Below are 16,214 nucleotides of genomic sequence, written 5' to 3'. Positions count from 1 at the left end.
CGAGACGCCGGCAAACCGCACAAACACCAAGACTTATAAACATGGGGTTACGGTGTAATAAAAGTGTATAAACAGCAGCGCAGGTGTAACTCAGTTCGCCATGTTTTCCGCGGTGAGAGAGTGAGAGAGGGGGAGGGGAGGAGGAGGAGAGTACACTGTATTACACTGCTGACAGGACTGACCTCCTACAGGTCCTTCTACCACATCTCTGTTACCATTCCTCACTCATCCTGGGTTTTTTACATGGTGTACTGTCACCTCACAGCAAGAAGGTCCTGGGTTCGATCCCCTTTCTATGTGAAGTTTGCATGTTCTCCCCGTGTCTATGTGTGTTTCCTCCCAAAGTCCAAAAACATACATGTGAGGTGCATTGGAGATACAAAATTGTCCATTACTGTGTTTGACATTAACCGTGTGAACTGATAAATCTTGTGTGATGAGTAACTATACCGTTTCTGTTATGAATACATGACGTTGAAATCCTAAGAAAGAAATAAAACATGGTGTACCCCACCCCTTTGTTGCTCTCCAGTCTTCTGAGGAGGCTTTTCACAATATTTGGAGGTGTGTCTGTGGAAATGTGTGACAATTCATTCTAAACTGCACTTGTAAGGTCAGGCACTGACGAAGGAGGAGAAAACATAGGTCACAATCTGTGTTGCAACTCATCCCAGTCCCCTGACCCATTGAAAACAGGTGGGTGAGATGAAGAGGAGAGTCTGTAAGAGGGGATTTAGGAGACTGGAAAGATTTTGCATTGAGGAGACTGGAGGAGCTGGAAAGATTTTGTACTGAGTGAACCCTTGCTCTGAGTTTTCCAGTCTCATCAAGCATTAGAAGAGAAGACTCTGTGCTGCTACGTTGGCAACATGTTCTTAAGCTTAAATTTTTCAATACTTTGTGTATGTGAGCTTATCTTACAGATTTGAATTTTTTTTAAAATTAAATTCACAATGTTAAAATTATTTTATTTTACCACAAAAGCCCATAAATATCAGGTATTGCTATAAACTACAACAAAGAGACCCCTCCTATTTTTTAGTGTTTCACCCACGCCCATTGATAACAAAGGTGTATGAAACCATGGTCAGGCAGGTTTGCTATTGCACCATTACTTTGGAACTTCTGGACAATACACCCAATGGTATATTTAGGAATGTTCAAGGTCTTTTCCAAAACTCCTTGGTTTTTACCATGGTTGGAATACACAATGAACACAGAAAAAAGTTAAACGTCATTATTGAGTTTCCAGTGGCTCAATCATGTTGTAGCCCAACTTTAGGTCATACAGACTAGCAGTAGGTTTTAACATTAGCAATATTATGTAGGGGCTGAATAACTCTGAAATGGTAGTATTAACAAAATATCCTGCTACTCTAAAATACTACATTATTTTATTTATTTTATTTATTTTATTTATTTTATTTATTATTTTATTTATTATTTATTCTATATTGTTATATATATATATTATTTTATTTATTTATTTATTTATTTTTTTTATTAACGTTCACTTGCTTTTTTATTATCATTTAACTGATAATATTTACCTTAAAGCCAAAATCTATGAGATATGAATTCTTATTTTCTGAAGGGTTGGAAATTTCCATTTGCAACTATATTTTATTATGACAACTTCCAGCAATATAATGTGCCATGTCACAAAGTACTTCTCAAACTGGTTCCATCAACATGACTATGAAGTTAGTGTACTTTAGTGTTTACCAAATCTAAATCAAACAGAGCCCCTTTGGAATGTGGTAAAACAGACATTTACTGCAAGAATAAGCAGCTGACAAATCTTCAGCATTATATGATGCCATCATGTAAACACTGACTGGAATATAAAAGAAATTCCAACACCATGTGAAAGCCACAGCACAAAGAATTAAGTTTGTTATAGTTGAGTTTCTTTTTTCATTTATTAATATGGGCTTCTTTATAAAGTGGCCAGTTACAGTACTTACAAACAGTTAAATCATTGTATGCATTAGCTTTTTCAGCACTTTTTACATCTGACCTAAAACCAGAATGTAACATGTTGTCAGCTATTGCATCGCTTTATGATGTCCATATGTGTTGCTTATATTTCAGGAAACCACAGTGCAACCACAGGAAGCTGCGTCTTTGCTAATATGCACCATAGCATCTCATGAGAACCATGACTGAGCACAAGGTTCATTCATATTAGCAGAACTAGTTTGATAGATTGAGGCTATTTTTTATGTCTTATAGAATGTTTTTTTTTTTTTTGCTGTAGTAAAAATTAAATATTACATTCTTTTTAGATTTCTGTACTGCTGTCACAGTCCTATTACCTGTGGTGCTATTGTATGTACTGGTTGGCAACTGGCATACTAAAGTAACACAGTAACTCTTTAAACCTATGGACCAAAGTTTTTTCACTTAATAAAAGTTGTTTAGTAAACAGCATACTTTGAGTAGACAGAAAACGCTTTCGCCATAAGAATTTTTGGTCAGTGCCCCCATCAGTTTGACAACAGCAGCAGCTTGCTACACACCCAACAGAGACACACCGTGGGAAACATCAGTGGCCTGTCACCTACTTGTGTGAATAAAGAGTTTGTTTAAATTAATAAACATTATATTGGTATTTGATTATTTGAAGTTTGGTGCATTGCTATAATAGCTGTTATTTGTTTTTCACATTCAGATAACTTGGAAGTGTGCTTGGGGCCATTGTCTTGCTGGTTGGGGTCAATTTCACCACCCTTTTAAATTTAGCTCCAACATTATCCTTATCTTTAAGGTTATTTTGTTTTCCTAAATGCACCCAGAGGAATTGAGAAGGCTTTAGCATGAAAATACATTGATGTATCATGCATTATTTACAGAGATTCATACAGCAACTTAAAACTGTGAAGCACCAAGATCCAAAAGATCACACTGAGCTGTAATGCAAGTGCACCGTAAACATAATTCTATCATAAAAACATTTCTATATATCTTTGTTCTAAAGGTTGCTATCGAATATGTGTTCTTAGAACACATATTAAATAATTGTACTGGAGTAAGGAAATGTTTAGATGAAGTACCTCCGGTAAAAGTTGTTCTGAATACGAGGGCCTACCAAATGCTATACATATAAATATTTAGCACAGATTGCACAAAGCACCCTACTTTAGAGCTTTATTAGCAACACAGCAGAACACCAAAACCCTAGGTAGGACATGAGATAATTTATTAATAACAGTGGGTGGCACGGTGGCACGGTGGCACGGTGGCTCAGTGGGTGGCACTGTTGCCTCACAGTAAGAAGGTTCTGGGTTCAATCCCCAGGTGGGGTGGTCCGGGTCCTTTCTGTGTGGAGTTTGCATGTTCTCCCTGTTTATGCTTGGATTTTCTGAGGGAGCTCCGGTTTCCTCCCACAGTCCAAAGATACATTTGGATATATAAAATTGTCCATGACTGTGTTTGACATTAAACTTGTGAACTGATGAAGCTTGTGTAACGAGTGACTATCTGTCCTGTCATGAATGTAACCAAAGTGTGTAAAAGATGACGTTAAAATCCTAATAAATGAATAAATAAATATTAATAGCAGTAATAAATACGATCTCCACCATTATTTCAGTGACCGCTCTCAAATATAAACAGTAGCGGTTCCCTATATGTTGAACAGGGATAAAGAATGAACAATATCAGCGACTTGTCGCCCTCTAGTGTAATCGTGGTGTAAGCACAGCTCAGCACATCACTATTACACAGCATTGCTGTATTCTGTTTTCTTTTCTGCCTCTTGTCGCCCGAATCGCAGATCGCAGTTTGCTCATTTCTCTTTGTTTACACTCCGCGACTCTCCTCTAGTCTTCTCTTCTCATGTTCAGTGATCAGTTTCTGTTGGTAATCGCCACATCACTTCGCTCCTTGTTTGCATAAAGATAAATTCGGCTCAACTTCGTGTCTTTGTCTCCGCCCACTTGCATTGTAACACCTGAAATCATAAACTGGAATATTTACCTCTGTTACGCTTAACATGAGAATCTAGAGGTACCAATTATTGCCTCACACATAAGTTTGGAGGTGAGAATATTTAGTTTCTTTTTGTCATCTATTTTTACTGTAAACTGTAGCCTTTTGATACAGTATTCTAAACTTGCATTTACATTACCTGTATTTAGGAGACGCTTTTATCCAAAGCGACTTACAGCACTGTGACATTATACATTCTGAGCAGTTGAGGGTTAAGGGCCTTGCTCAAGGGCCCAACAACAGCAACCTGGCTGTAGTGGAGCTTGAATCAGCAACCTTCTGATTACTAGTCCAGTACTTTAACCACTAGGCAACAACTGCCCTTAATCAAACATAACACCACAGCCTAATGATGTGGAGGTGACTTGCTACATCAAGACCTTGATGACTTATCATTATTAAGGTAACAATTAATTTGACTATTTATCAAAAAATGATTGAGAAGTATGTAAGATTATCTGTTCATAACAAACAGCTGAGGTGTAACTAAGTTATTTCCTAATCATTTTAAGAACATTTTGTTTGAAACTCTGGCACCAGGCAGATTAGGACCCCAGAGAGACACCATGTTACTTTCCAAAATATATTTTACATGTACTGTATTATAAATATGCTACTCTTCACTGGAATACGGATTAAAAGGACATGCAATTAAAAAATCAGGAATGTTTTACAGTATTTTTATGTTATTCAGGTGGGCCAATATTATTATTATTATTATTATTATGAATTACACACTATATCATCAGACACATTTTAAAGAGAGGATTGTGTATGAGGCTTATTCAGGAGCTTATATTTACTAACAGTTAAATACAACATTTTCACAGTTTAAGTAGAAAAGTGTTTGGTTTTACTTAATAAAAATCCTCAGTCTATGCACAGAAATAAAATGAATAAAACGTGTTGTTTTTGTAAGATGGAAGGGTTTCTGTTTTATAGTGAAGGTATTATTTTTAGAAAGTTTATTTTTATTTGTTATTTATAAAAGCCATATAAACAATAGCTAACTAATATTAACACTGTAAATAATGTGTCTAAATGACACCACTTTTGGAATCGTGACTACTGCAATAATATTATCGTTAAAATAAAATATTGGTAGATGTAGGGTCAGTGATTTTTTTGTAATATTTTATTTCAGCAACAGCTATTCTGGCACAGAAAAGCCTGGTGGGGCACAATAAACTCTGTAAAACTACACATGAATCTAAACACAAACCCAGCTGTAACACACTCAAAGCACCAACATTTCAAAGCAAGAAACTTCAATGCTTGCCATTTACATTTTCGGCATTAGCAGATGCTTTTATCCAAAGCGACTTACAGTACACAGTCTTAGCAATTGAGGGTTAAGGACCCAACAGTGGCACCTGGCAGTGGTGGGCATTGAACCAACAACCTTCTGCTTACTAGTCCAGTACCTTAATCACTAGGCTACAACTGCCCCAACTGCTTTCCGTGCCTTTACCTACAGCCAGAACAACACGACTCGTAATAATGCAAAACAGACTCACAATTGAATGAGGTTCATTGTTTGAAAAGAGAAGATGCACGTTGATCTTTTATATGAGCAAACTTATTGATAACTTCTCTGTCCACTAGTCCTTGATTGGATTCATTGATATCATAGTAAGTACTATTGCTATAATAGTAATGTGTGACATATGGGCAAATGAAGTAGAAAAGTACCAGTGGTGGAATAACGAAGTGCAGGAAGGTCTAGAGGGAATAGGCAAGAGGACAAAAAAGGCCAATGAGTAGGAATATGAATGCATAGAGGGTGTTCATGCAGGTGGTTGGGGTGACAGAAGAGGATGTTCAGTAACTGAATAAGGGTAGTAGTAGCTCAGCGGTTAAGGTACAAGTAATCGGAAGGTCACTAGTTGAAGTCCCACACTGTTGGGCCCTTAGCAAACCCGCAATTGCTTGCAGTGTATACAGTCACAATTGTTGGAGAAAAGTGTCTGCTAAATAGTGGCGGTTCTAGACCGGGGGGGGCGATGGAGCTTTTGGGGGGCGGCAGGCAGGGGCCAGAGGCTATGTTAGAGGGGCCAATTACTTTCTGCCCAAATGTGCATTGTGGGCATTAAGAGAAAACAGTCGATATTCAATAGAATTCAACATTTTATTTATGCAGTTTTCAGTCTACATTTTCTTGAGTTTGATGTAAACAGATCAACAAAGAATCACCATTTAAGGCATTTCCTTTTTTTTTTTCATATTCAATTTGAGTTACATATACTGTATTCCTAGGGGGACCAAGCTGGTTGTCACAGGGGCACTGGCCCCCGCTGGCCCCCCCTAGAACCGCCACTTCTGCTAATTGCCGAAAATGTCAATGAATGACATTCTGTGGGCTGACACAGTCTGCATGGGTTTCCTCTGGAGGCTCTGTTTTCCTCCCACAAGTCCAAAGACATGCAGTGAGGATAATCGGAGCTACTTAAATTACCCTGAGTGTGTGTGTGTGTGTGTGTGTGCGTCCTGGGTGTTTTCTGCATTATCCACCCGCGACCCTGACACAGGCAATGAATAAACGAACCCTGGGGTCAGGAGAAGCCCAATGAATAAACCCCTACCATGGGCAGTCCCAAGAGAAAATATGTATAAAACACGCAAGCGCACACGCATGCGCAATGCAGGCGCTTTTCGCGGGTTTAAACAGAAGGGTGAACAGTCTCTTGTTGCTGACAGAAACAGCAGAAACGCTCCAGTTTATTTATATTTATTATAAACTTTGTTCATTACAGGTTAAAATGCACGTCATTAAGCGAGGTGAGTCTCTAGTATTTGCATAAATCAGTGGAAATTTGCATTAGCACGGAGTTAGCTTGTTTTATTGTGTAGTTTGTTTTATTGTGTAGTTTGTACAAGCTAAATGTTAATGTACAAAATATTGGATTGTTTAGCTGGAGGCTAATTTGTGGGATAAACGATAAATAACTTAGTTAACATAATTGTTTATTGTTTGATGGCAATAATATAACCATAAACCAATCAATATGATTATATATTTATATATATATATATAAAATGTAAAGTGTAGCGCCTGTGTAAACAATATTATAGGTGTCTGTTTATTTTTCAGTTTGCTAGCTGCTAGCTTTGTGAGGTCTTAATTACATTAAATTAAAATAAATTAACGAATAAATGCTCATACATTAACTTGTTTAAGTTATTAATATATTTACACACACTGATATTCTATATTCCTTAGTGCTGAGTGTAAAATAACCAAAACTGTGTGTCTTTGTTAGCAGTTGTTGTTTATATTTGGCGCGAACTGAACTGATCTCTTCCTTGTTTGGTCTTTGTCCCTCTCTAACACACTTGTTCTTCTGGTTTGAACTGTGTTTTGTAAGTGTTTAACCCTGTGTGTGTCTGTGTGTGTGTCTGTGTGTGTGTCTGTGTGTGTGTGTGTGTCTGTCTGTGTGTGTCTGTGTGTGTCTGTGTGTGTGTGTCTGTGTGTGTGTGTCTCTGTGTGTCTCTGTGTGTCTGTGTGTGTGTGTGTGTGTGTGTGTGTCTGTGTGTCTGTGTGTGTGTCTGTGTGTGTGTGTGTCTGTGTGTCTGTGTGTGTGTGTGTCTGTGTGTGTCTGTGTGTGTGTGTCTGTGTGTCTGTGTGTCTGTGTGTGTGTGTGTGTGTGTGTGTGTGTGTGTGTGTATGTAAACAAAACGATGCTGTTTTCAAACCTCGAATAATTAATTGCCTGATTTGAAGTATCAAGTGTAGCTTGTAAATAAGAAACTTGATTGAACTGACAAGCACAATGTAGAATTTATTTGTCACAAAGTCTAGCTGCTGAATCTGAGAAATGTATTATTTGTCCGTCTCTGTGAAATGTCACAAACTTTACACATTTTTATCATTTTCTTTGTGCAGATGGGCGCCAGGAGCGCGTTATGTTTGACAAGATCACCTCTCGGATTCAGAAGCTCTGCTATGGGCTGAATAGTGACTTTGTTGACCCGGTGTGTATATTAATAAGACTTTACATTGTAGTAGTATTATACTCTTATCAGTATGTCATAGTTCACATGTTTATTCTTAATGTGTCTGTAATGTTCACAGACTCAGATCACTATGAAGGTGATCCAGGGTTTGTACAATGGGGTGACCACTGTTGAACTGGACACACTGGCTGCAGAAACTGCTGCCACCCTTACCACCAAGCATCCAGACTATGCCATTCTGGCCGCTCGCATTGCTGTTTCCAACTTGCACAAGGAGACTAAAAAGGTCTTCAGTGGTGAGTATCTTATTAGTAATGCTAAATACATGCGTCTTAAGTCGTGATTTATAACCTGATTGTGGTTGATTAGCTGACAGGTTAACATCACTAGTAATGTGCTCAGTACCATGACTTTAGAGCTTTTTCCAAGTCTAATGTGTTTCTTACGTTTGCAGATGTTATGGAGGATCTTTACAACTATGTCAATCCTCTGAATGGACGGCACTCTCCTATGATTTCCAAGGAGACTCTTGATATAATTCTGGAAAATAAAGATGTAAGTTGACATCATAATGTTACATTTTAAATGTTGATGATGTCGATGATATAGATAAAAAAAATTAAATACTTTAAAGGTGGAGAAAATACTCACGATCACACATGCCTCTTTTTCATGGTACAAACTAAAAATAGCTAAAATTTGGTTTTAGCTAAAAATTTCTTGACCTGTGACCAGTCATACCAAAGCAGGCTGTATGGGTGTGATGAGAGACTACTGGGACAGTACAGTGCAATATTTAAAACTATTTGCTATCATTTACTGTAATCGGGGAGCATTTGCTCTCAGTCTAGTGGACAATAGCATCACAGCTTCAGTGAACTTGACCTCCTTTTACGAGCTTGTTTATCTTAAAGTGGACAATAGCGCATTAGGTACTGCATAAATAATTCTAGTTTTGGATTCATACTGTTGTACTGCATGCATGGTATCATGCAAGGGAAAAGGGGCTGTAGTTTTTTTTTATCTAGACGCTCTGGTATCTTTACACCTCACATAGACATGCAGGAGGTAAGTTAGCTTTGGTTGATTGCCCCGAGATGTGTGTGAGTTCATGTCATTATTATTATAATAATAAGTTTTATTTAAATAGCACATTTCACAATTTTAGGTTTGCTTTACAAGATGAGAAAAAAAAACTGAATGACAAGGAGGACCGATGTTGATTGACAGGGAATGTTTTTAAGAAAGAATTAAAAGAGGATGTAAAATCTGTAATTTTTGTTGTCGAACAAGTTTTGCGGCAGTCTAAGCAATGTTGATTAATGTGATGCCATTTTACTCTGTAAAATGAATTGATATAAAGCAGGGGTCATCAAACTACGGCCCGCGGGCCATATACGGCACGATGCTTTCATCTGACCGGCCCCTTTAACCACAGCAGCAATACATGTTGTCTGGCCCCTGTTCATCTTTAAACTCACAGTATTATAGCGGGAAAAAAATAACAGAAAAAACAAAAATTGGCCACCCGGAGTCTCTAGATTCAGACTCACTCAACACTTATTACCTATTATGACTGGCAGTAACAAATATGGAACCTGATGCTTATTGTCTCGTCAGGCAAAAGCAGACTCACAGTTCACACTGATTTTTTGGGAAACACTGTATGAGTTGGGATAATGGAAATGATTAAAATAAATAAAATGTCTGCATTATCATTATGAAGTAAAATTATACTACAGTTATACACAGCAGACAATACATCCAGTATACATAGTAAATAGCTTTTTTGGGGTGTGTTTACTATTTCATCTGCGGTCCGGCCCCCCGAAACACTGAAGAACAGTAATCCGGCCCTTAAGTTAAAAAGTTTGAGGACCCCTGATATAAAGTAACTAAACATTTTTTTTCTCCTAACAGCGCCTCAATTCAGCCATCATCTTTGACCGAGATTTCTCTTACAACTTCTTTGGCTTTAAGGTAATTTAATTGTGTGATACAATGTTTTTGCTTTGAAACGTATTTCTCTCTTTTGATTGTCAGCAGTCTATCATTTGTGTTGATTCATGATCCTTGCCATCTTTTCTTTAGACCCTGGAGCGATCATATTTACTAAAGATAAATGGAAAAGGTAAATATTTTGGAACATGTGATCTTTCTCTTCCTCTGCTTTTTAGCTAATATGTAATAAGTTTAAATATAAACACTTTTTTATTTTTACACTTTGCAGTTGCCGAGCGACCTCAGCATATGTTGATGCGAGTAGCGGTTGGCATCCATAGAGATGACATTACGGCAGCCATTGAGACCTACAATCTGCTTTCTGAGAAATGGTTTACTCATGCGTCCCCTACACTCTTTAATGCAGGCACCAACAGACCTCAGCTGTCGAGGTACTTGCTTTGGAAAGTTTTAAGGTTTTGTAATAAACCAAGAATTTATTTTTAAATGAATTTCATTTTAAAGATAAAGGAGACGAAGTTGTGGGTTTTAACCTAACTGTTTTATGGTTAAACTAAATTAGATTGAGTGGGTTATCAGAGATGCTGTGTCACTACAAGTTATACCAATAAGCCTGTCTTGCCAGTGATAAATTATTCAGCAGTGTTATTTAATAATTTAAGCCTAAAAAGAAAAATAATACCTTAATCTTTGTATAAGAAAAGCTTATTACTATCACTACATTTAAGTAACTGTCAAATGGCTTATGTTTAACGGTTGGTGTTTATTGCAGCTGTTTCCTGCTGTCTATGCGAGACGACAGCATCGAGGGAATCTATGACACCCTGAAGCAGTGTGCTCTCATTTCCAAATCAGCTGGAGGCATTGGTGTAGCCGTAAGCTGCATTAGAGCCACAGGCAGCTACATTGCAGGAGTAAGTTAACCATCTCAAACTGTGCATGTAAATGTAAGTGCTTATGTATATATACATGTATTTACATATTTTAATTTTGTTTTTACTTAGACAAATGGAAACTCAAATGGCCTGGTTCCTATGCTTCGAGTGTACAACAACACAGCCCGTTATGTGGACCAGGGTGGCAACAAGGTGTGAAACTGCTAAACACTTTCTTCACATACAGCGTTCACACTAGTTAGGTTCCCTAAACCTTTGCCTTAATAACTGACTAAAGTGATATTCTGTCTGTCCAGAGACCTGGAGCATTTGCCATGTATCTCGAACCATGGCATCTTGACATATTTGACTTCCTTGAGCTGAAGAAGAACACTGGTAAAGAAGAGCAGAGAGCCAGGGACCTGTTCTATGCCCTCTGGATTCCTGATCTCTTTATGAAGAGGGTGGAGATCAATGGAGTAAGTACAGCTCATGAAGAATAAGGATGTGGTGTTAAAAGAAATTCAGGAAAGACCAGAAATTCTGGTCATTGAATGTTGTTCCTGATCTGTTAAATTAATGCTTGTATGTTCTTTATAATTGTAGATTAATTCTGTTAGTATAAATGTGTACTTGTAATATAGTACTCTAATTGTTTCTTTTGCAGGAATGGTCTCTTATGTGCCCAAATGACTGTCCCGGTCTGGATGATTGCTGGGGAGAAGAGTTTGAAAAGCTTTATACAAGGTATCAAAAATTACTCTTGTGACATATAGATTCATGCACTAGCACACCACTCCTGATTTAGTTTCTCAGCAGAACCACTGACCCTGGCCCCTTTGAAATTAAGTGAATTAACTTCTGACTGACACACAAACCAAAATAATGACAAACTAGATTGTTCTATTGTTGTTGTTTCTGTAAACAGACTGTATTGGTGTTACCATACTAGATTTACTTGTGTTCACCTTGTAGTTCATCTCTCTTTTGAATTGCACAGAACGTAATAGTGTACCTAGCTTTCAGTTGTGCCATTACTGATCTAAATGAATTTTCGGATTGCAGGTATGAGCAAGAGGGCAAGGCTAAGCGTGTCGTGAAGGCACAGCAGCTGTGGTATGCCATCATTGAGTCTCAGACTGAGACGGGCACTCCCTACATGCTTTACAAAGATGCCTGCAATCGCAAGAGTAACCAGCAGAACCTTGGAACCATCAAATGCAGCAACTTGTGCACAGAGATTGTAGAGTACACTAGCAAGGATGAGGTATGGAGTCACTTTAATGTTAAAGATTATGTTATTTTTTTACCCCACACAGCTCAAATTCAGCTGTTTTTCTTTTGGTTGTAGGTGGCCGTGTGCAACCTGGCATCTATCGCTCTTAACATGTATGTTACACCAGAAAGGACGTTCGATTTTAAAAAGTTGGCGTCTGTAACAAGGGTCATTGTAAGGAACTTGAACAAAATCATTGACATCAATTATTACCCTGTCGAGGAGGTGCGTTGACTCTTTTCTTTGAACCAAAAGTAAACATGCCTGCACGTGATTTTGTGGTGTGTCATTGTAATGTGTTTTTTTGACAGGCGGCAAAATCCAACAAGCGTCACAGGCCCATCGGTATCGGAGTTCAGGGATTGGCTGATTGCTTTATTCTCATGCGTTTTCCTTTTGAGAGCAATGAAGCTCAACACCTCAACATCCAAATCTTTGAAACAATCTACTACGCTGCACTGGAAGCTAGCTGTGAGATAGCAGCTGAGCGTGGTGCATATGAAACCTACCCTGGGTCTCCTGTTAGCAAGGGTGTAAGTGTTCAAACTGCACCACAAAACACTAGTAACATTTAAATGTGTGTTCAGTCTCTTCAGGAATTTGCATTTCCATAGTTCTCACTTCATGTTTATTTTAATGAGAGGGCCTTGTTTAAGATGAGTGCTTCATTAGAAATATATTGTTGCTTTTTTCCTCCAGATTCTGCAGTATGACATGTGGGAGAAGACTCCAACTGACTTGTGGGACTGGAAGGAACTTAAAGAGAAAATTGCCAAGTATGTTAGCACTAGTTATTCCAGCATATATGTTGGAATACATGTATTGTCTGATTCCACTTCCTTGTAAAAAAATTAGGAACTTGTTTTTGCATAAGCAATGTTTTAGCAGCGCTGATCAAAAAACAAACTATATATGCATAATAATATAAGCATAATAATGCTTAATAAACTATTGACAAGCCACAGAATATTGAAGTCTGACGTGTCCACCTGACTCAGCGTAATGCATTAGTTTGTGATGTGTAATCCCCAACGCCTGAGGAGTTTAATAATCCACATCACAATCAAAGTTGCAGACTATGTGCTCAGCAAATACCTCAACATTACTGCAGGTGCCTCGACCAGGCAGCAGAGGCTGCAATTGCACAGCAGCAATGGGACCTCTTTGAACCCCCAGTCCTCCCTGGTTAATTGTGCCCATCTGGCTGCCCATGCAGGACAACAGCATTGTTTGGGATAAAAATTATGGATGTTCAGTATTAATAGAGACCAAGTACTGCGTTTAATTGATTGTCCACTCTTGATCTTCTACTTGTCTATTTTGTTCACTGTTCTGGACCTGTGGTTACAGCACTGGCCTTGTTTCTCATTTATGTTATTAAAATTGTGATTCATGTTGTTTCCTTGTGCTGTAAAGCAAATGTTCAGTTTTAGTATCTTTAATAAGGTTATCGAAGTAACATCTGGAGTAGAAACTTGTTCACATAAACTAAAAGATTTCTCCTGTTGAAAACACAGTTGTAAGCACATTGGCATATGGATGAGGATTCTAAAGGCAGCTTTGCTTTGGTTTGTTTTCAGACATGGTGTACGTAACAGTCTGCTGCTGGCACCCATGCCTACTGCTTCTACAGCACAGATTCTGGGCAACAATGAATCAATTGAGCCCTACACCAGCAACATCTACACACGCAGAGTGTTGTCTGGAGAGTTTCAGGTAATACTAATGACGTGATACTGCAAAATTGGATATTTCAGCAGCACCCATAATTAATAGTAATAAACATTAGCAGGATGTTAACCAATACCTTTTTTTTTTTTTTTTTTTTTTTTTTTTTTTTTTTTTTATAAATAAACACAATTGGGTGGGTGAGAGGGAGTCAAACATCTTGGTCTCCTAGCAGAACATACAGATGATACAAGTTGCATTAACACATGCTTATGGGTTTTGAAAATTCAAGCATTTACTTGCCTCTGTGATGGTAAACTTTAAAATTTTCTTGCATTTTCCAACTTTCAGATTGTTAACCCTCACCTGCTGAAAGACCTGACTGAGCGAGGTCTGTGGAGTGAAGAGATGAAGAACCAGCTGATTGCTCATAATGGATCCATCCAGGTAGGTTTATCAGACAGGACAATGTAAACAGTAAACACTCACTTATCTGTTTAGCGTCTCACTTAGTTTTGTTTCATTTGCAGGAAATCACCACAATTCCAAATGACATAAAGGAGCTGTACAAGACTGTGTGGGAGATCTCGCAGAAGGTCATCCTTAAGATGGCTGCAGACAGAGGCGCTTTCATCGACCAGAGCCAGTCACTTAATATCCACATAGCCGAACCAAACTATGGCAAACTTACCAGCATGCACTTCTATGGCTGGAAGCAGGTGGGTCAGATTTATATGCTACTTTATTGTACAGTGGGCTTTAATTATTTAAGCTATTCTCATGCAGTCCTACTCATCACTTATCAGTATTTAAATTAGGATTGACTTAAAAGTTAATTTAGTGATGGTATGCTGTCAGTCCACATTATACAGAAGTGGAAATATTTAACTTTTACAATATAATAAATAACATATTGGAATATGAGTTTTAAGCATACAACCTGTGAACCAGCTTTTAAACCATAGCTTTTATATTGCAATAGACTCTTGGCTGACAGTTAAGGAGACCTGTAGTTCCTCATGTGTCCGCTGGTTGGCACCAGCTGCTTATTTTTGCCCACAGGCTGCAGGGAACAATAATCGCCTTTTCAGACACATTGTTAAGATGTCCTTGGTTAAAAATAAGAATGAAAAAAATACTCATTTGGAAAGTTATTACAGCACTGATTTAAATGGCTGTATAGTCAATTGTTTAATAAAGACCAGCATGTGTAAGTGAAGAGCAAAATCTGCTTACCTAGCATTATAGTTAGTAGTACAGGCTTTCTTCCTTGTGCTAATCATTGCAACATAAAGTATCTGTTCTCACTTTAATAGCACTGATGCTTAAAGGAGTAAAACAAGGTTTTATGGTGCTTAAAACCTTAAGTACTGCAGGATTTGTATTTTAATATTTGCTATAACCCTAAGTGATGGACAACAGGCTTGTGCTTAACACTGTAATAACTACATGAACATGAATGATGAGCTTATTGTACCATCTAGTCAAGTATAAAACTTCTGCTAAATAGTAAAATTTGTGATCACTAATGAATTGTTTAACCTCAGATATTATGCTAGGATGAATAAAGCAGTATTTGTGTAACTAAACAGGGCCTGAAGACTGGCATGTACTACCTGAGAACCAAGCCAGCTGCCAACCCCATCCAGTTCACCCTCAACAAGGAGAAACTAAAGGTAGCACAGGAAACCAATAGCACTGAGGAGGAAGTAAAGGAGAGAAACAAAGCTGCCATGGTTTGCTCTTTGGAGAATCGGGACGAGTGTCTGATGTGTGGTTCTTGAATTTGTTTGTTTGTTTTGTTAAAAAGAAAATAAATTTTTTATAGATATGCTCTGCCTTTTTATTTTGCACGGATGCTAAATACTTTTGGAATAACCACTGTGCACCTGCTTGAAGCTAAAGATTACTCACATTTAGCCCCCAAAAAATGAATAATATACATAGCACTGTTTACTCGTGTGTTAAAACATGAACACAGGTGTGTCCTTAAAGCCATTTGTCCAAAGGGACAAATTACTGAAACACCAAGGGACCTGTGGGACAGACAAACAGGTGTTGAACAAGCTGCAACATGCACACGGTCCATAGGGACACTTACAGTTTCACTAAACACTTTGTAACTTTCATCAGTTGCTGCTTGCTGGTGGTGTTAAGCCTTCAATAACCAATAACGCAAAAAAAAAAACTTAAACATTGTGATGTTAGGTGGGAGGCTTTGAAAGATAACTGAATTTGTTTTTACTACTTTTGATATCTTTTACATTTGACACTGAAGGCAAATTTCAACATGTGGATTATTTCAGTTCCACTAGAAAACAGAACCTGCTGGTTTACTGACTGTTACATTTTAGTAATGTTTATAGTATCTTTTTTATTAAGACTTGAGTTGCTTTGAGCTCAGAACAATACCAAAAACAGCAAATTGGTAATAAAATAAATCACTACAATACAAGTGCCTCATCAGACTAAGGAAAATAAAATAT

At 37.8% G+C, this 16,214-nt stretch overlaps 1 protein-coding gene across 1 annotated transcript; it reads left to right on the top strand.

The window, feature by feature from the left end:
* Nucleotides 1-6,670: 6,670 nt before the first annotated feature.
* Nucleotides 6,671-15,559, top strand: rrm1 (ribonucleotide reductase M1 polypeptide). Its single transcript, XM_063011529.1, has 19 exons — nucleotides 6,671-6,771; nucleotides 7,877-7,965; nucleotides 8,066-8,243; nucleotides 8,402-8,502; nucleotides 9,868-9,927; nucleotides 10,039-10,078; nucleotides 10,178-10,340; nucleotides 10,682-10,823; nucleotides 10,914-10,997; nucleotides 11,102-11,263; nucleotides 11,452-11,531; nucleotides 11,850-12,051; nucleotides 12,136-12,285; nucleotides 12,372-12,593; nucleotides 12,760-12,836; nucleotides 13,641-13,776; nucleotides 14,080-14,175; nucleotides 14,259-14,447; nucleotides 15,321-15,559. The coding sequence occupies exons 1-19, from the start codon at nucleotides 6,753-6,755 to the stop codon at nucleotides 15,510-15,512; spliced, it is 2,382 nt and encodes a 793-aa protein (XP_062867599.1). The 5' UTR covers nucleotides 6,671-6,752; the 3' UTR covers nucleotides 15,513-15,559.
* Nucleotides 15,560-16,214: the final 655 nt, after the last annotated feature.

The sequence above is a fragment of the Trichomycterus rosablanca genome, chromosome 16 (genome assembly GCF_030014385.1).
Source record: "Trichomycterus rosablanca isolate fTriRos1 chromosome 16, fTriRos1.hap1, whole genome shotgun sequence".
Classification (NCBI taxonomy): Eukaryota; Metazoa; Chordata; class Actinopteri; order Siluriformes; family Trichomycteridae; genus Trichomycterus; species Trichomycterus rosablanca.
This window is presented reverse-complemented; position numbering and strand designations above follow the sequence as displayed.

Excerpts from the sequence above, each read along its gene's own strand:
- rrm1 (XM_063011529.1), top strand. Across the intron at positions 11,532-11,849 it reads TTTGAAAAGCTTTATACAAG|GTATGAGCAAGAGGGCAAGG; the intron begins GTATCAAAAATT and ends TTCGGATTGCAG. Across the intron at positions 12,052-12,135 it reads AGTACACTAGCAAGGATGAG|GTGGCCGTGTGCAACCTGGC; the intron begins GTATGGAGTCAC and ends TTTTGGTTGTAG.